The 26,339-nt window shown below is 37.4% G+C and overlaps 1 protein-coding gene across 3 annotated transcripts; it reads right to left on the minus strand.

Moving 5' to 3' along the window:
* LOC311084772 (uncharacterized protein) lies at positions 1-26,179 on the minus strand. Of its 3 annotated transcripts, none has more exons than XR_014606598.1 (9): positions 25,841-26,166; positions 16,695-17,033; positions 16,068-16,193; positions 13,866-14,174; positions 7,465-7,770; positions 5,918-6,217; positions 3,702-4,007; positions 1,384-1,583; positions 1-707 (listed from the first exon to the last, which is right to left on the minus strand). XR_014606598.1 is itself a non-coding variant. In XM_084117039.1 (9 exons), the coding sequence occupies exons 2-9, from the start codon at positions 17,604-17,606 to the stop codon at positions 1,486-1,488; spliced, it is 1,809 nt and encodes a 602-aa protein (XP_083973165.1). In that variant the 5' UTR covers positions 17,607-20,245; positions 25,841-26,165; the 3' UTR covers positions 1-1,485. The 3 variants fall into 3 exon arrangements, 2 of the variants coding, with proteins under 2 accessions (XP_083973165.1, XP_083973164.1); XM_084117039.1 differs by adding an exon at positions 17,582-20,245 and having other exon boundaries at positions 1-1,583; positions 25,841-26,165; XM_084117038.1 differs by having other exon boundaries at positions 1-1,583; positions 25,841-26,179.
* Positions 26,180-26,339: the final 160 nt, after the last annotated feature.

A 26,339-nucleotide genomic window follows, 5' to 3' on the forward strand; every position in this document is an offset into this window, starting at 1 on the left:
TTTCTTTTTTTTTTTTTTTTTTACAATAAAAGGGTCAGTTTAGTAACCCTGAATGGTCAAAGATGCACTAATGATTTTCTACACATGAAGAAAAGGTCATGTGATCTCAGCTTTAAAGACACTGTGATCAATGCTGAACATCAACATTAATCTGGTTCTGCTGTTATTTACATAAAGCACATTCAATGGTTAGAGAAATACTTCTGTGGTAAAACATTTTTTAAAAAAAAAGCATATTACTTAAAGGGGTCATATAATGCCATTTTTGTACAAGCTAATATGATTCTTTATAAGCATTCAAAGAGTACTTACAATTAGTTCAGCAGACTTCCCTGTGGTCAGTTCTTGCTTAAGGTTCTTAAATTATTACTCAGGCAGACAATATCTTGCCAATAATATAATATTAGTTTTATTAAAGTTAACAAAGGTTATATAAAAGTACAATAGTAAAGTTACAACAATAAGTTTCTATTAAGGTACAAACAGCTGGTAACAGGCGTTGAGGGACACTGCGCTATTCAGTCTCCAACAATTCAGTCTCTCTCTCAGTCTTTTATACGCAAGCTTCGAAATGCAGGTTCCAAACTCTCCTCTGACGTCATCAAATGGAGTTCTGCCAACTTCTTCTCCACAGCCCCCAGCTGCTTACGGTGTATCTTCCGACAGCGCCTCCGTCTTCTCTTTCTCTTCTTTCTTCTCTTCATCGTCTGTAACACATACCTTTACTAGTACATTTTCCATTTATCATAAAACTATTTCTAATACATAATTGCTTTCTACTCTAACTCAATCAATACATATGTTTCATGCAAGTAAATACTTTTCTTAACAATAGTAAAATCACACAATACATATTCTGTGCAGTATTAGTAATTGGGTTACATACATCTATTTAAGCAAAAGCATTATTACTACTTAGGTTACATCACTTTAAAGTAAATCAAGCATTAATCATGGCAGTATAATTGCAAAATCATCATCTCCCTTAACAATTGGTGTTTGATGCTAGTGTTTTTCCTCTCAGTGTGTTCTGAGTGACAGTGTGTGTTATCTCAGTGAGGGTTGTGCATAGTGTTTAGCTGCACTGAGCCTGTTTTGAGCCATGTGTTAAGAGTTGTGTTGCTTGGAGTGAGTTTTGCAGGTGATGTGAACTGTTTAGCTCAGGTGACTGTTGGTAGTGCAGACTGTAGTTAGAGTTTTGCACATGTAGCTCCAGTTGTGCTCACTGTCGTTTAGCAATCGAAAAAAACTGTAATAAGAGTAACAGGTATGAAGTGTAACATTATAAAAACAATATATGAAACGTTTCCCTGTTCATCTAAAACCAAATAAGCTTCTTACATACAAGTTTAACAGCTCAACAGACACGGATTAATTTCTCACTTTAAGGCTCATATAAGCAGAAATATGTTTTTGTTGTTGCAGCTGGAGCTGAATTATTGATGATGTCAGAGTGATTGACACTGGTGGGCGTGTCTTATCTCTTTAAAGTAAACTTGTCCCCTCCCGTTCATTCCCTACATCCCGATCCTCTTCATTCAGCAGCAGCATCTCTATGGTCGCCGAATCATTCACTCTGTTTCCTGAGGAATCAGCCAGAAAATACAGACAATTACAGATATTAAAAAGAGAGATGTACTGATGTGGTGTGAGGTCTGAATCTGCTCTGAAGAACGTCGGGGTCGCACCGATCTCAAATCGTAGCCTAAATATCCAACTTGAATTACAATCAGAAATCCTGTTTTGTGGGAGGAGCCCCGAGGAGAAACACGCACGTCACAAAATACAAACCACAAATAGTTCAATTAGATAACCCTGCGTGATCAATAAATAAAATGAAAATAAAAAAAAAATAAAAAAAATTATGAAAGTATAGCCAAATTTGTCAACTTTGTCTTTTTAACTGCAGAGACGACAATAAACGCGAAACTGGAGTGCAGTCTTTTAGCTTAACATGTTCACAGCATCCAGAAATCAAATTAGAACCGGCTGAAATGTTTTGAAATCACTTGTAGGCTATCCTACCCGATAGAAAGAAAAGACATCCAGTCTTTCACTCTATCCGTGTCCGTTTGAGTCTTTTCAAATTGTGTGCGCGGATTTAAAACGCGTAACGTGAAAAACGCTTAACAGCTTAATGTCCCAAGAAGACAGTTATTAAGAGATCAAATTCTGCACACACCTTATTAATAAAGCACAGTATAAAGTCTACAGAAAAGCAGATGAGCCCAGAATATGAACGCAATGCGTTTAATTACACGTCAAACATTTTCCTCTCAAAGAAAAAACGTTATTATAAAGAAAACGAGTTCCGTTCATATTCTGCGCTCATCTGCGTTTCTGTAGGCTACATGCTTAGTGTGGTCTTTACTGAGTTTGGTCTTGTAACATCATTGTCTTAATATACATTAAATACAAAAGTATTGAGGAAAATGTATTAGAGGATGGTCACCCTGTCTAAAGAACATGCAAAGTCGCTGCAAAAGGGGAAACAGTTCAAATCATCTTCGTGATCACCACTCTCTTGCATATCAAATCCAAGAAAATTAACTTTTATCTCAATATCAAAAATAAGTTGAGGAAATAATTGGACGTAAAATATTGTTTTGAATAGAAATATTTCATTATATCACTTGTAATTAACGTGAAGAAAAGTTCGAAGCAAGTGGCTTTGAGCCAAGACGAACAAACATGTCCATACAAGATTATTATTATGGGCCAACTTGCCCCATCATTTAAGTAATCAACTGCACCCCTGTTTCCCTCTATCTTTCATAAAGCTGAGGATATGTGCCTTGATTATTATTACATATGTTAGGGGTTGAAAGAATCTTAGCTATGCGTTTTGATCTTTGTTAGGTAATGTTAGGTTAAATTATGCTGTTTCCTGGTGATTCAATCTTATAGTTGTAGATTCTTCAGTTGGATCATTTCTCCAACAAAAGGAAGGTAAGGAAAAGGGACACTGATATAGACCAATAAAATATAGTTTCTCAATAGATCTCCTCCTCTCTGGTTCACATAGGGTGGTGATATAATCCTTTGACATGGTTAAAAATAATATCCTGTCGCCGATTACATTCCCCTCCAGTGGCCGTAAGTTAGTTCTCAGAGTAATATGACACGTTGCGCTCTGTCTCAAGTGCCTGTATCCACTTATGTCTTCTTAAACACTCGTTTTTTTGGGTCGAAAGCTTATAAAAACATAGTTGTTTTTTTAGTTGTTCGCTGTACACCCTGTCACATGGCAGCTTTTAGACATTGTTCTGTCTTTTGTTAGAAGAAAGAAATGACAAGGAGGCGTAATACAAAGTCAATGGAGAGGGTTGGACGTGGTTTTCAGATTATGAACATAAGATTTCTGTCTCTATGACGAGTCACGCAGGCACTGGGCTACTCCCCACCCGACCAGTCTAAAATAGTCGGAATATAAACACTGTGTGTACATAGAGTATTTGTAAAAATAAACTGCCGGTGACATGCAAATTAAACATGCAACACTAATAACAGTAATACTTAAGAACAAATTCTGACATAAATACAATATTTCTCTCTGCAGATACATTATTTATTTAGTATATGTTTCATGCTTTGGCTTTGTTTGGAACTATTTTCATTGATAGAGCAAAAACACAAAGTGGAACATCACTTTTCACAAAGACATCATCTATATTTTAAAAATAAATTGAAAAACTACTTACCATGGACAGTAACAACAAATGTCTTGTTTGTGGTTCCTCTGCTGCTGCTGATCTGTAGTTTATAATCTCCAGTGTGTTCAGGTCTCATTCTTGCGACGGTCAGAGATCCAGTCTTCTCATCCAGCCTCAGTCTGCCTCTGAATCTCCCATCATCATCATCATCATGTGTCTCTCCGGTCCCTCCTCTGATTTCAGCTATGAGAATGTTTTGATCTCCAAACCTCCACTGTATCAGATCATCTTTCTGTATTTCAGTTTTAGGGTCTAGAGTGACTGATTTTCCCTCTTCCACTGATTTCAACCTCTCTTCATTAGCGACAGCAGCACATAGAAACAGAGAAACACAAAGAAATGTTGCCATCAGATCAGTGTGCATGTGAACATTACAGCTTGAAACTACTACATCAATATCATTCAGATGGACATGATTTGCTGTCTTCTCACACAGAAAATTCATATTACTGTCTCAGTTCCAGTTTGATGAAAACTGATTTGAAAAGTGCTGATCTAAATAAAAGCTGAAGTACTTGTGGATGCAGGTCAGCAACAAAATGTGTTTTAGCTGAATTTGACAAGCTGTAAAGCTGAATAAAATAGAGAGATTGAGATGAATATCCTGTCATGTTATGACCCTGTTCTGTCTCCATATTTTGAAAAGATGCTAGATGCTAGATCATGTCACACACACACACACACACACACACACACACACACACACACACGTTTGTTTCACAGTGTAGTTCAATGGGGAATTGTGAAATTATTCCTACATGTTTGAACACTGAAATGATTTAATTCCTTGTGTTTGGATGTCTGTATGTTATAGAGTTATTGCTGTTCATCACTTGAGAACTGTGGTTCCACTGCCGATGTGTTGGTCAGCCACATGTGGATCAGGATTTATTTTTCCCCGCATGTCTTTATTTTTTAAATTGTTGCTTTTGTTGTTGTGCAGCCATGCAATAAAATATCAAGTGAAATAACATCTTTTTGCAGCTTTATCTTTTCTTCATTTGATTGAGTTCTCTGGTGAACATGTTGAATGTATTACTAAATATTAAAACTCCTATTTAAAATGTTTATCATGTTACCAAGAATTTCAGCATTAAAAGGTTGCAAAGGAAATGTGAAGATGACATGTCAGTGTCACACAATGTTATTCTTTTTGCCTTAAAATTACTGACAAATGCAAGGTTGTCTTCACTGAATGACTGAGTAATTCATAAAGTAGACTTTGTGTTCCATAATATTTGGGGAATCAACATTTTGACAAGAAAATGCCATTCAAGTGTCAAACAATGTAATCATTTAAGACTATCAGCTTGTGAGTGTGAGGAACACGAGCCCAGCCCATTGCCATAATCAAACACAGAAGAATTGTGAATAATCTGAATATCATAAACTGAACACATCAAACAGATCTCGAGTAACTCAGTTAGATCAATTGCCACAACAGTATTTAATGATGATTTTCTTGGACGAGTTTGAATCCCAAAAGAAGGATTTTAAGACCTTTTTTGCGGTTACAAATTATGAAATCACTTATTTTTACTTTTACAATGATACCAATAATCACATAGTGAGATAGTTTTCTTGTTATGGACATGTTGCACGTGTTTGCTGAACTGTCAAGTCTGCAGCCGATCGTTCACAGCTGGAGTTAAGCGCCAGAAATCACCAGTTAACAGTGACATGGAAACCAGTTAAACCGTAACACATGTTGATCATCTTTAGCTTCAGCCCATGCAGCTCAAACAGCAATGCACAACATTAATAACTAGGACTGGGACTGTCATGTTACATAACATTATAATGAGAACACTACTGTAATAAAACAATAGACATAGGCTACTAAATATTAAATTCTAAAAAAAAAAATTTAAATGCAAAAAAAATTCTGTGAGGGTTATGTTTAGGCGACAGAAAAACCATTACACCAATGGAAAGTCCTCATAATGATAGTGCCACCACCGTGTGTGTGTGAGTGTGTGTACGTACAGTACAAGTCAAGAATATAAACTGCCGGTGACATGCAAATAAAAACATGCAAGTTTGAACCTAAATACAATAACAATATTCTCTGCAAATACATTATTTAATGTATTTTTTTCATGCTTTGCCTTCGATTGGAACTATTTTCATTGATAGAGCAAAAACACAAAGTGGATCATCACTTTTCACAAAGATCTAAAATAAATTGAAAATGAACTACTTACTATAGAGTCTAACAACAAATCTCTTGTTTGTGGTTCCTCTGCTGCTGCTGATCTGTAGTTTATAATCTCCAGATTGATCAGCTGTGCTGTCTGTGATGATAAGAGATCCAGTCTTCTCATCCAGCCTCAGTCTGCCTCTGAATCTCACATCATCATCATGTGTCTCTCCGGTCCCTCCTCTGATTTCAGCTATGAGAATGTCTTGATCTCCAAACCTCCACTGTATCAGATCATCTTTCTGTATTTCAGTTTCAGGGTTTAGGATCACATTCTTTCCCTGTTCCACTGATATGTTTCTCTCTGCATTAGTGACAGCAGCACATAGAAACAGAGAAACACAAAGAAATGTCTCCATTAGTGTGTCCATGTGAACATCAGAGTTTGAAATTACTACATAAAGATCATTCAGATAATATTCTATCAGTTTGAAATGGAGAAAGACTCAAAACTTCACATTACTGTCTCTCAGTATCACTGTAATGTGTGTAGCAGGACCCTGAACCGACAGGTGACAAATCCTGACTTCTTCACACATGAGTTTATTATTTAAATGCTCACTTTGTGCAGGTAAGATGAACTGATTTGCTAATATATGATCTGGTGTTTGGGACCCTATTTGAGACGTTCAGCGGTTCATCTCAAAACCAACATCACACTCGTAACACTCCATCAGTAAGTTGGCTAGCGATGGAGCAGCTAAAATAGAATGTTTTTTTAAATTGATATAATATTGGAATAATGTTATAGTAATGTGTGATGTTTGGGGATACTGCTGTTGTGGCAAAAACAATAATTAACAAACAGCATCAAGGCATAAGAGACATCAGGATTCAATATATTTATAGATATTTAAAAGAGGTTTGTTCACAAAAATACGACAGCTACCTCGTGATAGGAACAAAGACCTAATCACACAGAAAACAGACGGCCTTCTTATACCTTCCTTCTTCAAAGTCTTCCTCTTCTGTAATTTTCCATTCATTTGTTTTCATTGGTGGAGCAAAAACAGACAGTACTTCTTATTGAAAAGCAGTATCACACTCGTAATTGTGCTGTTGATCTGATTATATGACCTTCATATGTCAACAGAAAATAAAATTAACCGACAAACATGCCTTGCTGACAGTTTTTTAAAATGTAAAATCCTAATAGATTTTATACTTATGTTTTTATAAGGTATTATAAAATAGGTAGAAAACACTGTTCAAGCATTGTAGAGCGTCGTAGTAAAAAAAATAAAAATATTTCATGAGGTAATTCCTTCAGTGTGATCACTTCTCACTTCGTTTGACAGCGGCAGTCAAGTGTAGTTATCAAAACAAGGGGTCACTTTCCCAAAACCCTTCAGTAATTCATAAGCCTTCAGTACACACAATGCTTAGTTACAAGATGTACATCACTGAAAGCACTGATAACTTGCAGTTAATTCAATAGGAGATTTTGAAACTTATATTTCTTAAAAAGTGACAAACACAAATGATACTGATAATAATAATTACCATGCAAGAACTGTGATCATTATTACACTGACTGGAGGACATACTCACCTCTGACAACAACTCTGAATTTCTTGTATGAAACCCCTCTGATGGATGTGATCTGTAGATGATAAACTCCAGCATGTTTTATTTCAGTGTTTGTGATGGTCAGAGATCCAGTCGTCTTGTCCAGCTCCAGTCCGGCACTCAATCTCCCATTAGGAACATCATGATGTAGAAGGATGATTCCTCCTCTGATTTCAGCTATGAGGGGTCCGTTATTTCCAAATCTCCACTCTATGATATCATCTCTGTGTATTTCAGTACCAGTCTCTAGAGTGACAGGATCTCCTTTAAACACTGACACTGTCTTCACTTCATGTCACAGGAGCACATAGAAACAGAGAAATGAGGAGATTATAAGAGAGGGGGGATGGGAATAAACATAAGATTTCTCAGGAACAATTTTTGAAGAGGGCACAAATAATACAGCCAAAATTGTACTTGTAAGGATGTGTGTACACAGAGGATTAATAGGCTTACTAATATTAGTGTAGCATGGAGACAGTGGCATTATCCTTCTATTCAACATTTCTCTCTGGTTCAATGAAAAAGCTGACTCTTGAATGACAAAATATTCCTCTTCAAAACCATTTATTTATTGCAATGTTTTTGAAGTTGTTATCGCCATGTTTGTTATAGTGGATGACTTACTATACAACAAGCTACGGTATTATAAGCTACCAAACAAGCTAGGTAACGTTATATCGTTAACATAGCGAACTCATGGGAAAATACATCGGTTATCATCCTTTTTTTTCCGTCATGACTAATTTATTAATGTCTCCACATTGAAGTATGATGCATAAGACTTTTTTTACAAAGGATTCAACGTGTTTAATATGACATACATTTCCGGTACACGACCATAGCGTATTACGAACACATGTATTATGTATCATCATAACATCCCCCCTGTTTAACATAAGTGTGTAAACATCTCAAACAACCAACAAGATTGGTTCTTTTTACAGCACTTTGCCCAGTGGCCTCTGTTACCGCACATAGAACATATTGTTGAATGCAGGGCACTGTTCAGTTACAGTTTTGACATGTTCGTCCTCTTGTTACAGCATGGGCATGTTCAGTCTGTGACATGCCAAGCTGTTGTATCTGTTCATTATCAGCTGCTGCTGCTAAGGCTTCACTCTTTCACCCCTCTGCTAGTATATCAGCAATGGGGTGACCTTTAGCCTTGATGTATAGGCGGTTTCTTAAAGCATCGAAAGTAGTACTGTACTGGCAATGATAAGTTAAACTAAACATTCAATGAGCTCATCGTCAGTGAATTGGCATTTCAGTGCTAAAGTTCTGGCTCTAGTCACAAAGTCATCAATGCTCTCATTTGGCTTTTGCCTATATTGGATGAGATGGAGCCTGTGGATTCTTAAGTTCACATTTAACTTTAGTTTTCCTTCAGAGAAATTCCACAAGGTGTCAGGCTTTCTCTTATCTGAAGAGAACACTGTTAAAGAGTTGGATTCCCATGCTAAACATGGACAAAGTTTCAAAAATTAAGTTGTACGTTTGAAGGAGTATTTCTGTGCGAAAAATACTCCATCCGGTTTGTCACAAGTTTCGGAAAGTTTTTTTCGAGTATGGGACTGTGTGACGTCAGATGGAGCGGAATTTCCTTATAAAGCCTTGGTTATACTTCCGCCTGGCTCCACAGCGCGAGTCTCCGCAGACTGCGCGCGCACCTCCCCAAACGGACGAGGCGTTTATACTCGACGCGCTCGCCGTTGTACTATTCTTTGAAACGATAGGGGGCGACTCAAGTAATTATCCTCTAACCATCTGGAATCAGCGGTTAGAAGAAGAAGCTATACACACGTGACAATGTTTATTTTAGTACACCACCACCAATACCACACTACAAAAAGAATTGTGTAAAACCCAGTAAACCCTGAGATTATTACTAGTGACAATAAAACAACATATATGGATATGAGAATGTGTATACAATATAAATAAATTAACAATCTCTTATATTTTCTAATTTCACTAAACATTTCATTAAGTTTCGTGAACATTTTTATTAAACATGGACCTTTATGTTCATTAAAAATACTTTTTATGCTATTGTATGCTCATTTGTTAAATGTAAGCAACTAATTTAGACGTGCAAACTGGGTGCCGGTGTGGTGAGAAGTTCGAGCTCGGACAGATTCGGCTCGAAGTCGTTCATCTTCGGATGCGGCGCCGCGCGCGTTGTTACAAAAAAATGTCGCGCACACCGCCAGGCGAAATTGGGTCTTGCGAACCCAACGCGCACGATCGCCCACACCGCAATGACGTCATTTTTGCCGCGCGCACCTTCGCGCCTCGTGCGGACGCGTCGAGTATAAACAAGATTTATACTTCTGCGTCGGACCTACGCCGGAGCCTCTACGCTGTAGGCAACGCGTTGGTTTTCATTTATAATTCTGCGTCGTTGTCCGCATTGACGTGCGCAGAGGGAGCATGTGAAACCCCGAGGGAGCGGTCCTAGCAGACCAATCACAGCGCTTGCGTCCGCGTAGAGTTGACGCGTTGTTACATTTTTGGAGAGGTGCACGTCAGGGTACGCCGAAGGGTACGCGCGCTACACACAGCCTACGACGTAGCTACGGCGTAAGTTCGACGCAGAAGTATAAATTGGGCTTTAAGACCCTTCGACGCAGAAGTATAAATGAAAACCAACGCGTTGCCTACAGCGTAGAGGCTCCGGCGTAGGTCCGACGCAGAAGTATAAATCAGCCTTAAGGGTCCTAATGGCACTTCTCCCGGAAGGGCGCGCGCGCACCCGTAGACCAGAGCGACGAGCAGTACGCCCCTATGAGTACGCCCATCAAAGCGCTGTGCTCGCGATGTCAAAGAAAGAAGTGTGTTTTTGGTTGCCAGGGCAAGACAACCCTGCACAGATTCCCGAAGAACCCAGCGTTAAGGGACCAGTGGATGGAGTTTGTTTTTCCAGAGCATCAACGGAGTTCCCTGTTCCCTGCATTTCGACGATGGTTGTTTTATAAACAAGACCCAGTTCGACGCCGGATTTGCAGATCGTCTAATGCTTACGAATGGAGCAGTCCCAACGATAAAGGTTCACGGTCGTGCGTTGGAACCGCAGGCGGTGAGTAAAACTGCTTCAAATGTCTGTGTTGTTAGCTATCGGCGCGTAAGCACAGCAAGTAAACAGTGAACAGCGCTCGTGATTCTTTAGCTCCGCCCACACGGCACGCCTCCAGCCGCTCATTTTTTTCCGGAAAGACTCGGTACAACCTATCTTTCTTTTATAAATATAATAAAACTAAAGACTTTTTGGAGATATGAAGGATGCAATACTACTCTATAGGTACTCAAGATTAACATGAGATTGACTGAAACTGAGTGTTTCACCCCCCCTTTCATGTCCAATTCTTCTACATATTTTCCAAGCTTGTTTTTCTGCATCTTATTTCTTCATCTTCCAGGTACAGAATATTTTTTTTGCTTAACCCTCTGGTGCTCTTCACGTGTAGGCTGATTTTTATTTATTTTTTTTGCCAATGAAATGAATGTACCGGTACTATATTTTAGTTTGATGTTTTTTATTTCATATTTTGTATTTTTAGGGGATTTTTTATACTAAATTATATTTACACTGTATTTATAATCCATTTATTCACTTTGAGCATAGACCTGAAAATTCAATTTCCAACTTAAAGGAGTAGTTCAGAAAATTAGTCCATGATTTACTCACCTGAAGGCCTTCTGAAGCAGACCTAGTTTTTGTAAGAAAAATATTCATATTTAACATGTTACAAAGTAAAATTCTAGCTTCCGGCCAAGCGAACATACTTGCATCTAAAGTACAACTTACGCAACTTAACTTTCATTTGGCTGGAAGCTAGTTATTTTACTTTAAAAAGTTTTAAATATGGATATTTTACAAGCGCATTGCTTCGCATCAGATGCGTTTATTAACCCCCAGAGACCCGTGTGGAGCACTTTTATCATGGATAGATGCACTTTTTTTAAACTTTAAATTGATTGTTGCAATCCACAGCCATTATAAAGCGCAAGGGTGTTTATTAATATAACTCTGATTGTATTCGTCTGAAAGAAGAATGTCAAACACCTAGGAAGACTTGAGGATGAATAAATAATGGGCTAATTTTCATTTTAAAGTGAACGACTCCTTTAAACTGTCGTAAATCTCGACTGCTTTAGCACAGGCTTAAGTTTGATCTCTTTTCAAAGACGACATTTGGCAGATTATTGCTGAAGTGAAAAAAAAAAGTTTGAAAAAAGTGAAAAAGTAACAGAATTTTACGTGTATTGTTATGAAAACTTCAGAAAAATACTATTTTCAATTTTTATATGAAATATATATTTTCAAAATCACATTTTATTTTAAAACTGCAAGAAAATCAAAGTCATAAATCTAAACAAGTTTGAAATTGATATATCAAAAAAATAGCTTTCAGTAAAATTTTGTTTGGCTGCAGTACCAAAAAGTTTTTGTACCAGGTAAAATTCATCTCCCATTCATTTCCAATGCGCTCTTTTTTGACCGGGATTGTGAACGTCTCACACAACGTCTATTTTTTTATTTTTTTATTATGCTATTTATTCCATTTAATTTAAGACGCAGACGAGACGTAGAGTTTGCCCAACTAGAAAAAAAAAAATATCAGGTACAATACCTTGAAGTGTCGAGTCAGACGCCACGCGTCATTCACGTGATTTTTGATAAAGGCTATTGCATTTTTATAGCTTATTGTTGGGGTTATTATTATTATTATTTTTTATCTTTTATAATTTTAATAAGCCTAGGCTACAGCACTGGTATACTAGACATGGTCACCAACTCGATCGCGTCAACTGGTAGGCTATGAGGCTGCCTCTGTAGATCCTGTAAATAGAACAATAAAATAGAAAAAAAACAGCCTACATATCTCTGATATCCGAAATAATACACCTACAATCTGCAAACACAAGAACTATTAGGCTATAAACACAAAACAGTTTATGTCCTATAGGCCTACTTTACTATAGTTCGACGTTTGTTTATTTATTTAGGCCTTATTATTTTATTATTTATTCAATTTTTGTAACCGCAGCATAATAAACCATGATAATCCGTATATAATAATAATATAATAATATATTATGGGATAATCCATAATAAGTTTCGTTTGTCACATTCTAATGTTTCGGTTTTCAGCATATTTTTATTCCAAATATTCAGCAGATATTAGTGAGCCTATTGCACATTTAATTTATGTAGCCTATTGTTTAATTGCAGTTACGAAGGTTTTACTAGTGTAATAGGACTTCTTTATCATGCATAATGCAAACAGTTCTGGCTCCGCACATCAGATGACTGTTTCATTTACATGTTGAATTAGGCTACCCTTCGTTTATTAATTGTAATTTTTATTGTGGTAGTTCTGTAATATATGGAGGACGAAACATGTAAAAACAATAAATAAATACGCAAATGAATTAATGAATTAATAAAGTCCACAAAATTATAGAGAAATATAGTATCAATAAATAAATGTGCAAATAAATACATAATTACCTAAATCCACATCTTCCTGAATAAGTAAATCTATAAATAATGAAATGTGCGAGTTGATATTTATAATTAAATATATTAAAATAATGTTGGGGGAAACAAATTATGTTAAAGGAAATGCTAAACTGAAGGTTTATTGTTAATTCTCTGCTAAATTCTAGGCTAAATAATAATAATACTAAACTTTGCTCGCCTTTCTCTTTTGAGGTATAACTGTTTTAAGTATAATTCTGTTAACTGTCAGATCGCATGTCAATCAAACTTCGGCGAAACTCTAAAACTAAACATTACAAATATTATATATGTTACTTAAATTAGCCCGAATGTTTACAACTATGTTCTTTTGTGTTGGTCACGAGACTCCTAGTAGTGAATAGTACATATATGCTAGAACAACTTTTTATGAGTTTTTTATAAGTATCTGTGGATATGTTGACAAGAAACAATGGCAAACAAAAATGTTAATATGATCATTTGTGTAAATTAATATTTACGATTTGGAATAAAAAGCTACACATAAGCAAGGTAAAAAAGCACATAATTGCTAATAAAACATAATTGAAGATCAGTGGGAAGACAATAATAATGAATGAGTGTGTGGAATGTGCTGGAAACACCCTGGCAGCAAACGCAGACATCACGTTCGGACAGACGAACGAGTGATGTGGCAGACGCAGACATCTGTTACAAAGTCATATTAAAGAACCGATCGGAAAGCCATAGAAGCGAGCGTTTTCAGTTCAGTTCTCGTGCGTGATAAGGTCCTCAATAAGGATAAGGAAAACCTGAAATAAGCTCTTCACAACTACATCATCTACATTCAAATATTAAATTAAAAGAATAAAGATGTTAAATGTAAACTACTCACCACAGACAGAAACATTGAACATCTTGTGTTTGATTTTACTGTCTTGGCTGATCTTTAGTTCATAAAGTCCAGTGTCTGTGTCTCTGGTGTCCTTGATGGTCAGAGATCCAGTCTGCTTGTCCAGCTCCAGTCTGTCCAGGAATCTCTCCTCAAGACCAGTGTCATATATAAAAACGATCCCTCCTCTGATTTCAGCTATGAGAGACCCTTTATCTCCAAATCTCCACTCTATGAGATCATCTCTGTGTACTTCAGTAACATCAGTGTTTAGAGTGACATCCTCTCCCCCCATCACTGACACTGTCTTCACTTCATGTCACAGGAGCACATAGAAATAGAGAAATGAGGAGAATATAAGTGAATTTGCAGATGAACATGTCAGAAACACTGAGGATATACTGTGTGATTCTTCACATGTGCTCATAACATCTACTGTAATAATCAGTTCATCACGTAGATGCCTTTTTAAACTAAATTATGAATAACAATTCACAATAAGGTTGCATGTGTTCATTTTAGTTACTGCCATAGTTAGCGCAAATAAACAGTTCTTCCCAGTGCATTTATTAATCTTTTAATAAATGTATCAAATTATAATATATCAAATTTTTCAAATTATACATTTTTAATATTAGTTCAGGTAGCCGTAAATGGCATTTATTCCTGTATTTTCAGCATCATTACTCCAGTCTTCAGTGTTACATGATCCTTCAGAAATCATTCTAATATGATGATTTGCTGCTCAAGAAACATTTCTAATTATTATTAATGTTGGAAAGAGTTGTGCTGCTATTTTTATTTAAACAGTGATAATAGAAAATAGAGAAGAACAGAAAGTTCAGAAACTTTAAATAGACAGTTCAGAAGAACAGTTATTTCTCTATTGCTAAATATTCTCTGTTTTTGTTTAAGGGCTCGTATTTTGATGTGTACTGAATCACTTCACGTTTTCTCTTATAGTTTTTGTTTCAGTGGTTTCCGATCAGTCCTCCACTAATTTCTAGTTTAACTGATCAGTATCCTGTGTTTAAATAGCCCTCTGATTCAGTCTGTTGTGGTCAGTCGTTATCTTTGGTATATTTACAAAGCTGTCTCGTTTATGGCTTTTATCACTCGTTTAGGATTGTCTTGTTTACCTTCATCTGGATTGTTTCAGTAAATGCTGTGATTAGATCTTTGCCTCTGCTCCATTCATTCTCCACTCCAGAACCACACCGTGAAAATTAAAAATTTATTTACTGTCACTTTTAAATATTTTAATGCATCCTTGCTAAATAAAATTGTTAAATTATTATTGTTTTTTTTAAATCAAACTTTTGAATGGTGGTGGCGGCTATAAAGAAACAATTTGAGGATCAATGGGGAGGTCAAATCTGTCTCTTGCTAATCCTAATTTGTTCAAAAAGTTAATAGATCAACAGTTGAGCGCATCTTTCAACCAATTTCATTTAGACTTTTATTCACAACACTGATCAACGCACATCAATCTGAGCGTTTCATGTTCAGGTAAACGGAAGCTCAAACATGCGTGACACGCTAGAATCAATGATGTTTAAGTCTCATAATATTTGCACTTGCGGTTAATTTCAAACAATTAAATATTAATGGAATTCGCTTGAATGAATAAAGAGAAATTTAAATATTATTTTTTGGGATTAAAGATAATATGGATATAACTAATATAACTCATACTAATAACTAATATTATAACTAATAGCTTTACATAAAGCTACATTTGTCAACATTCGTTAGGAAACCTGACCTAACAATATTATATAATTTAATTTATTAATCTAGTTCAATAATCATTTATACATTTTTTGATACATGTTTAACATAATAACATTACATTACTTAACATTACTTACATTAAACTAAATATGAAATATAAAAGCAACTCCAAGGAAGCAAGAAGACATAAGTTGTTGCAGATTTAAGTTTTTTTTTTTTTTTTACATTTTGATTCTATTGTGCACGATGTGATATACAAACTAGTTATCTTGTTTACAAGCAATACATTTGTTACTGCAGAATTTCATTCAGTGTTCATAATAAAATTGTTTTCAGTTATCTTTTGAGGCTGGTTATTTGTCACCTATGGTATCGATTTAGTATCAATATTAGATTCTGGTATCGTACCAAAGTCAAAATTGCAGTACAGAGCCAACCCTATTATCTTGCTTTATCAGCTGTAATACTTACGCTTTTGTTTTTCTAGTTCAGAGATCTTGTGGCGATAGTAAATCACACCAGCAGCAGCAGCAGCAGCAAACACCAGCAGCAGAACAACAACTATTCCTGCTACAGCACCTGAAGACACACCTGATGCTGTAATGATAAAGACAAACATTAGTGTGAATGTGTCTGATCTATAACACACACTATAAACATCAGCACTATATAACCTGAGTGTAGATCTGATACTGTAATGATAAAGACAGACATTAGTGTGAATGTGTCTGATCTATAACACAAACTATAAACATCAACACTATATAACCTGAGTGTAGATATGAGTGTATTTAGTGAGTAAATATATATGCTAATGACTGTTGTATATATAAACATTAAAACAGTGATGAAACAATTTAAAAAATTTAACAACAGTCAGTATTTATCACAGATCTATTCACAGGTTTCATTGTAAGATACAAGCAAGCTCTTTTAGCTAATAAAAAGTCCGGGTAAGAAGTTGTGAGCTCTGAAATTTATATTGGTTTGTTTTAAAGGAGAGTTTCATGATTTGAGTCCATTAATGTCACATCATCTGAATTATTCATAGACAACTGATTAAAAAAAATAATAATTCATAAGACTCGAGTTACTCACCACTTACAGTAACAATGAATCTCTTGTATAACATCTGTTTGTTGCTGCTGATCTTCACTGTATAAAGTCCAGAGTCTGTGTTTCTGCTGTTTGTGATGGTCAGAGATCCAGTCTGATGATCCAGCTTCAGTCTGTCTCTGAATCTCTCATCAGTATCATGTAATAGTGGGCTCTTTGCCTCTAAATCATGTTTAGCTATGAGTTTTCCTACATCTCCAAAACTCCACACTATCAGTTCATCTCTGTGTAGTTCAGTAACATCAGTCTGAAGAATGACAGAATCTCCCTCCATCACTGACACAGTCTTCATTTCAGCTTTAACAGCATCAATAACAGACTCTGCAAGAAACAGATTCACAGACACACTGATTAAACATGTTGAACACTGTGACTGGCACTAGAATATCAGTTTATCTTATGGTCACTACACAAGGCATATGCAGATTGATAAAGGTAATCAGTTTAGTACTGTATGTACAACAGTTACTTTTGGTTGACTAATATAATGATGTGTCTTTTCATATAAGACCACAGGAACATTTCAATATTTGAAACACTACAATTGTATGTGTTCAGTAGACAGAATTACAACTCATAATTCTATACAATAATTGATCTTGCTTTGAATTATTTCAAAACTATTACCAATGGAATCAAACTAAAAATATCTGACCAAACTGTGCGTAAAATGTAAGTCAATCATGTGATCATATGTGGCCCAATCACAGCTGTGATGATATTCAGAACAACAGCATGACTGTGATATCGAGAAACTACAATTCTGTAAGACTGTTGAGCACATAAGTAATATTTGCTGGTGAAATCTTAGCTTAATTCAGTTTAATTAATAAAACAAAACATACTATCGATAATAAAAGTATTCTCACCATAGACAGTAACATTGAATGTCATACGTGAGGTCCCAGAGTTGAGGTCGATCTGTAGTTTATAAAGTCTGTTTGGTAGTGATGCACCGAAATGAAAATTCTGGGCCGAAACCGAAACCGAAAATTTAGGATGCACATGGCCGAAAACCAAAACTGAAGCCGAAAACGGCTTCTTTTAAAAACTTATATATATATTTTTTTTTTTTAATTGCTTGAATTTAATGGATCTAAAAAAAAAAAAAAAATAAAAAAAAATCACAAACCAATAGAATAATCAAACTTTTATTAAGTTACATAACAAAATTCTTTAAAGTTTTTATTCTTCAAGTTTTATGTTCCATCAAATAAAATTGTTTTTTAACAGTTGTGCAAGAAAAGATACACAATTATCTGAATAACTGCACACAAAATCACAGAATGGCAGTGGCTCTATTCTGCTGCTGCATGTAAATAGGGCTGTCAAAATTGCTCAAAAATGACGTTCGAATATTCCCTCTAAAAAAACTCATATATTTGGTTGCGCATTTTGTCAATGACACGCGCATTACGACAATAACAGGACAAATTAATACAAAGAGACATAACGACTTGTATAGGTAGTTTATTTAAGTTTAAACATATTTGACAACGTATTACCTACACAAAAACAAGTAAATCAACTAATGGTCAAGACCGCAGACCTCACTCTCGCTCGCACTCGCAGTCTCTCTCTCTCTCTCTGCGCGTAACGGTTTAAATGAACAACAACAATAAACAAATGTTGAGTGCTGATCAAGAGTTTTGTGCAAGCAATTTAAGGTTGCGACTCTTGTCCCAAATATAGCAGGCTTCATTCAGTGATTTGAAACAAATATTATTAACATTAATTGAAGTTTTACAGTAGGCCTATATAGAACCGCAGGGGCGTAATTTGAGGGGGGGTTGGAGATAACCCCCCCCAATATTTAAATCTATGCATTACAACCCCCCCAATATTTATACCATGATCACATGAAAAGGAGGCATACCCAAACTTCAACCCCGCCAATGTTCAAACCAAATCTACGCCCTTGTAGAACCGACATCGAACGCTCGCAAAGCAGATAGCCGCAATTTCAGGTGGTGTATCAAACCTGTTGTTGAAAAGTTCTTTGGCACCATACCCCCTCTTGAGATTTTTGCAGAACAAATGTTACATATTGCAACTTTGGTGTCCTCATCTGAAACTTTAAAATACTTCCATACTGCTGACATGCTTAAAGGGAAACTCCACCGCTGGAAAGATGAATGTGTATTTAAAATAGGTCATTTATGTAGAAAAAAATGTGAAGAAATTTTTGAATTTGGAGCTTTCTAGACTGAGAAAAGCCAGAAAATGTATTTTTGGCTTATGTGGATGAAAGACAACAACTCCCAGAATGCACTTGCTTCGCTGCCCTAGGAGGCCACTCCCAAGCCACGCATACCGGTAAGAGAGCGCAGTTGAAAACAGGCTACTATAATGAGTCTCCGTGACGAGTTTGCCAGGGATTTCGAGATCGCCCAAAATGTTCGGGATTCGGCTTTTGCGTTCTACAGTCGCCATTCATCATGTTTACTGTGGCGAGCAGGACGAGGCTGAGGGCCGCGGGAGAACGGCGCGAGGCCGGTGGCGTCATTACTGAGATGCATCGGTCTCGTATCTCTTACGGAGGAGTGGGAATTTTCATAGCAATGTTAAAACGCACATCAACCGATCACTTGTTTAGCGTTCATGTAAACACTACATTCAGATTCACCAATCGGAATGAATTCAGTTAGACTGAAACTAAAGGTGTGCATGTAAACAATGAATGGCGACCGCAGAAAGCAAAAGCCGAATCCCGGACATTTTGGACGATCTCGACGGCCGGACATGTCCGGGAAAAAGGATGGTAACCCCTACTACTCAGCTTTCTCCACAAAACAAGAGCCTGCTAGCTTAGCTTCCAAAGAAAGACTGATCTGTGATAGGTCTGTTAGCACATTAGGTCCAACCCCCTATGGGCGGGTTTGAAAGGGTGGGAACTAGTGCTTGTAGTCTCAACAGAAATCCCCCCCTCTTACACTTCCTCCTACAATGACGCAAAATGACGATTTTTGCGTCATTGTAGGAGGAAGTGTAAAGAGGTAAATACAGATTTCTCTCGTCTCAGGGGAAAATGAGAAAATGTTGCACGACCATTCAATAGAATGACTGGGTTTCTAACATTGCAAAGCTTAATGCAAATGGGTGGAGTGTTCCTTTAATCTTTGATAGGCAGACACGTAATAACAGCTCGACCGTGAGTGAAACCTAAGCGCTTGCGCACTGATGGGAGGGGCGGGTGACATTCATTTTCGGTTTACGGTTTCGGCTGTTTTTTTTTTTTTCGGCCGAACATTTTCGGCGGCCGAAATTTCGGTGCACCCCTAGTGTTTGGTTCTCATGTTCTTGATGGTCAGAGATCCAGTTTGATCCAGCTGCAGTTTGCCTCTAAATATGTCAATGTGACTAGGATATGAGATATCCTTTCCATCGATTTGAGCGATAGTGGAACCTTTATCTCCAAACCTCCACAGTATCAGAATTATTCCCTGTTTCAGTAACATCAGTGTTTAGAGTGACAGATTCTCCCTCCATCACTGACACTGTCTTCACTTCATCTGCATCAACACCAAACACTCCTGCAGAACCAACAGAAACAGAAACAGTTTCTCACAGATTAAAACCATATAACCTAAGTAACACTTCTGGTAATGTTAGTGAACACATTTAACTGAGATCAGGCTTGCACAATAAGCACAATTTGACTAATTAAAGAGCCCCTATTATGCCCATTTACAGGTTCATAATTTGGTTTGTGGGGTCTGCTAGAATGTTTACTTCATTTAAAATGTTTAAAAAAAACTCTTATTTATAATTTGCATTGTTGCAGCACCTGTTTTCAGACAAAAAAAAAAAAAAAAACCTTTTGCTTTTTTTCCTTCTGAAAAGAAAAGCTGCTCTGCTTGGTCTGTTGTGATTTGTGACAGTAGTTAGGGTTTATCAGCTTGTTTTTCTTGAATGTCATTGTCGGACTCTGGCTCAAACTGATACACAAAACCAATACTTTGCATGAGTGGGGACAGAACACGTGATAACCTTCCCCGTGTATTGGCGAACCGGCTTTGGACCAATATATCGGGCCTTACACCTTGCTCTCAAAAGTGTATTTATATTGGAATCTGTTTCAGAAATAGTGAAGAAGGGATTTTTTTTATTTTAACAGCTTTTGAAGCTACCAAGTGTTCATGTATGCAGTATCCCCAGCCAGCACACCCATGTGGGGCCCAAATTAGTATCACCTGGGCTATCTAATTGTGTCCCAGCCAGTTTTGTAAGAAGCTGCTCACTGCAGAGCAAATGGGTGAAGCTTACATGTAGCTCCTCCTCACTAGACCAGGGAGGAGCAGCGAATGTAATGTAGGCCTGATGGGTGGAGCTAGAATATCTAACCACACCCTACCCATACCCACAACAACTATTCACCTTATTCCGCCCCGCCCACTTTTACTTCTGTCCAGTACTTCCGTTGTAAACCAACTTCCGGTTTAGCGGACCCTCATTCAATTTCGAGGAGAACTGCAGAGAAGTCTCACTGATAAAATGTCACATAAGATAAGCTAATTTGTGCCAAATGTGCTATGTACGTGTGTACCAACAGCACAGCAATGCACTGTTTCTCGGGGTAATTTTTAAACGACTTTTAGGTGTTTATATGACCCGTCTGCCTGTCTGATCGCAGCCCGGCCGATGTGTAGTGTTTAGCCTACATTAGCCACAAACATCTAATGTTGTAATGGTCTCACTACAGGACACATACACATGCTATACCTTGTTTGAAGGCTATGGTCCTCTAGAATTCAGTCGCTGGATTTATTTTACAGCCATTACTTGTGTTAGAGATCAAACCATAAGAAATTGCAGCTAGCAGTTAGCTAAGCTAACGTTACCCTCTTGTTCATCTAGTTGAGGCTCTACTTTCTTTCTACACCAGTTCGTGGCTATTTTTTTCTCATCTGTTGGCTATACACTGCAAATGTATCTGGTGATTAAGCAAACAAACTGGTGTAATAATGTTTCAAACTTTACATGTAGTAGTGTTTGTGCACATCTTCATAACTAAGTAATAGCTATTAGAAAGACACAGCTATTAAATAATTTGATTGTGGCATTGTTTCAAAAGCTTCAAGTGAAATGTACTTTATTAGTACGTTGCAGCAGTTGTTAATAACCATAGGCCAACGCATTTGGCTATAATATTATAGTCTATCTACTTATATCAAGACAGATAACAGATTGGACCAGGGCAAACAAAGCGCTAAGTAGCTAAACCAGGAAGTGAGATTACGCGGATGGCGCCACCCAGTGCTACTTCCGGAATAAGGTGAATATCCCTCCACACCATTAGAGCTCCAGAGAGGAGGAGCAGGTCGTCATTTGACTATGAAGCAGTGGCGGCTTGTCAATAGAGGGCCCTAGGGCGCCGCCCCATCAAAAATCCAGAAATATACATGTACAATAATGATATAAAAATACAAAAATAAAATAGTTTACTCATACGATGTGCCGGCTGGTAGTAAAAAGAGCCTCAGCATTTAATAAAAACTGGCTTTAAGACCTGAAGCTGGTCTCTAATTGGTTTCTTCAAGATTCTCCTCCGGACGCAGGTCGTTGCGTCCCTGGCGAATCAGAATTGGATACATGTTATTTTATCCAATCTAATTGGTTCTCGTCACCTGTCATTCAACTTTACGCTCTTGGCCACTACTGCGAGTGCGCGGGCGACACCTTCAAAACCTTGCTAGGCTGACCACTTTTGTAGAAATAATGGCAGCAGTTAATCCAAATTCTGTAATTTATTTACAAAAAAAAAAAACTTTCACAAGGCTTTCGCTGGAAGAAGAAAAAAAAAGGATAAAGGATCTCAAACCGGACCAACCAGATTTACAAATCCAGTAGCAGGCCAGCGACAGAGGACGAAGCTAAACGAAGTTTTGTGGACAACAACGGGGGTAAGAGACCTCAAACATCTATCTGAAAAATATACCTATTCCAGCTGTTTATGGAGAATAATCTCGAAGAAGTCTTTTTTTTTCCTGAAACTGTGTCTCTCCTAAAAGTTCTCATTACCACACCCATGACCACGGCTGAAGCTGAGAGGTGCTTCTCAACCTTGAAAATAATAAAAACTTTTCTCAGAAACACCATGACCCAGGAGAGGCTGAATGCACTGGCACTGCTGTCCATGGAAAAGAGACTTGTTACTGAGATGACTGACTTTAATCAGAGAGTCATTGGGAAATTTGCTGGCCAGAAAGAAAGGAGAGCAAAATTTATGTTCAAGTAGGAAACATGCTTTTTGGTACAGCTTTGTGTTTTTTTTATTTTATTTTTTTAAGAATAATTATAACCAGCCGCCACTGCTCTGAAGTGAGTACCACTTGAGTTTTGTCCACAGTTTCCATGTAAGCTCCACATGGGTTGGGTATGCACACTACAGAGTGTTAATTGTAACACTGAATACTTATAGTATGTTAGTTATTATCTAATGCTGCGTTCACACCAAACGCGAATATGCGTCTGGCGCGAGTGATTTCAATGTTAAGTCAATGGTAAGACGCGTTTACGCGCGTCTGGAGGTCTTGCGGCGCGAATGAGGCGTTTAGCGCGGCGCGGTAGACGCGAATTCGCCTCATTCGCGCGAACTAGACGCGAATTGAGCGTCTGGCGTGTTTCGCGCGTTAAGCGCGAATTGTGCTTTTTGTGCATCACGCGTTTGACGCGAATTCGCGTCTGCCACCCGAGTTGAAAAATCTGAACTTCTGCGTCAATTCGCGCCGCGTTAACCAATCAGGAGCCTGCCTGCTTGCTGCTGTCACGTGGTGAACTGACAGTTTAATGTTATTTTATGTTTGGCCTCAATAAATTATTTTGTAATATGACTAAAATGCACAACAAAGCAAATCTTTCACATAAAAACTCGATTTCAATATGAGAGATAGCCTACTCATTTGTATTGAATGCTATTTATTCCATATCTATTCTAGATTAGCCTATATGAAACTTTATTAATCTAATGTAAAGACACCAAACACAATTAAGTGTATAAAAACTTTTCAAAAAAAATAACAGGACAGGTTTCACTTGTGGAGGCTGCCTCCATTTATTATCAAAACAAAAATAAATGACAGATTAGGTGCGGGAGAGGGTGAACCTCGCGCCAGGCTTTACAGCGCGGGCTCGTCATGTAGCGACCACTTGAGGCCGAGGCTTTATACGGCCTACGCTGTCCTCGTCAGCGTCCTCACCGTTAGGTCCACCAAACCTACCTCCTGGAGCAAATTGTGAAACTCCTGAAACCCTCCGGAGGTTTTGGTGGACCCGAGTACAGCGACGATGTCCCCTACGCAGCTGTTTCTGCTCTTCAGATCATATAAGAGCGGTGACTCTCTCGATTAATGCTATTGCTAATGCTCGATAAACATCTAAAAAAGATGGCCGCCAACAGCTTAGAAACTTTCGCCCCCTGACTTCGCCTTTGACGCGCGTAAATTTCGCTTCAAACTTTTGATTTTTTGATTTTGAATGCACACAAAGTGGTCACGCGTATAACTAGACGTGGCAGGCGCGAATTTTGACGCAGATTCGCGTTTGGTGTGAACGCAGCATTACACTAGATAATTAAGTGATTAATTGAGTGATGACTGAGCTTTATTGAAGACAGCTGATGATAACAATCAGAATCACTGAAGGAAAGAGGAACAACAAGAACAAAAAAAAGAAACACAAGAACTATAACTGACTTCAGCCACAGGCTTAGATGAAAGACATTTAGGGTACGTTTACACTACAACAATATGCTTAAAACAGAGACATTTTTTATTTGAGTTTTCTACGTACAGACAACACCATTATCAGAACGATCCCCCTTTACACAGCTCCACGAAAACAACTAAAAACCCTGTATTTTGAATGAAACACTATAGACTGAACAAACACGTAATAAGCATGTGCATGACGTTATCGTCTTTGAAAATTTTGCATTTTCAGGCACCCAAAACGCTGTTGTCGTGTAAACGAATGGTAAAAACGTTTTTAGTTGAAAAACGGTGTCATGTAAACAGCCCCTAAATCTCTCAAGATCTCAGCAGAGGACGATTAAACAACTCCACAAACATTTCCATCACTTATCACTAACCATATTAACTTTATTTATTTCATTCATTTACAGTTCTTTTTGAGAATTAGCCTAACAGAGGTTTAGATGTTGATGTTTTATTGAAAATATTTGGTCACCATTATGTTGATCAATGTTTACTTTAGTTGGCCAGTTTGACTCTTGACTTTTTATGTGAGTGTGAGGTCTTTGTAATTTGTTGCAAAGGAGGCCAGAAACAAAAACTATATACAGTAGGCCAGTAGAATGATTCACTAATTGCATCAATGACCAAAAGTTGTTGTTCATTATTAATAATGATTTTCACCAACAATACTTTCATGCCACATATCAGACATTATGAATTTTAATTTTTAAAAAGGGGGGGGGGGGGGGGGGGGGGGTCTTTAGACATATGTATTAGGAATCAGCAAATGAATCTCAACAACAGTGACATGCTCCAAGCCCCACTGCATGCTGGAAGCCTGTTTTTTTATTCTGGTGGTTCCCAGCATGCATTGCCGCATTAAGCATGTCATCGTTGTTGAGATTCATATGCTGATTTTTCGCCTTTGGGACGTAACTTCGCTAAGTGGGAGAGATTGTATTTAATGAAATTTACTCAACACCGTTTTAAATAAAAACAGAAAACTTTTTCTGGCCGTTCATTGGCACGACAACAGCGCCTGGTGGTTTGAGAATGCAAACAATAGCCGCGTTTCCACCGAACAATGTTCTCCATCTCAGACCCTTTAAATCGGAGTAGCGATTGTTTAGTCACTTTAGTGGATTGTGTTCATTTCTCATCCTGCCTGGGGGAACTATTAGCAACCGAAGTCCATTATCTTGACTTTATCTAAAATAGTTTTTCTCACACATACAGAATGCAAAAACTGCTTATCCGGTTTTATCCTTAAACAGGAGGGCATGTCTAAAATCATTTAAATAAATGTGATCATTTTCATAAGGTAAGTTAATGAAGTTCAGGAAGAAGACAACAGTCGATGAACGCTGTTATCGCTGTCAAAGTGAAACCGAAAGTGAAAAAAAAAAAAAAAAAAAACTGAAATCGAGCACTTACCACATATTAGTAGAACAATCTGAAAGAATTTGAAGGTGTACTTCATGTTGCAGATTTCAACAAAACCTAACTTCGATTGTTTTTAATATTCGTTGTTTGTTTGTTACTGAACCACGCCCTACCGACTGAAGGCGACGATGGTTAACCCTACTAAATACCAACAGAGAGATTTTTATACCGACTGTGGCTGACTAAATCATTTACACTATGATTTATAACCAACTAAAGAAGAAGTACGTTTACTTGTCCAAATTTGGGAAAACTGTAGCAAAGCGCTGAAGACCGCAATGGCGGAGACTCTAACGGTTTTCTTCTTTACGGCGGATCACAAACTAAAAACGAGCATTACCGCCACCTGCTGTTTGGACTAGACGATTATCTCTTTTCTTCTTGGTACAGTGTTGCCACCCCGTTTTGAGTAGCCTACTTGTCTTTGACAAGACAATCCAATATAAAATATGCATTAGGAAGTGAAGGAGTTGCAAAAATACAGAAAATG

The sequence above is a fragment of the Abramis brama genome (assembly GCF_963993115.1).
Source record: "Abramis brama genome assembly, chromosome: 6".
NCBI classification, from domain to species: Eukaryota; Metazoa; Chordata; class Actinopteri; order Cypriniformes; family Leuciscidae; genus Abramis; species Abramis brama.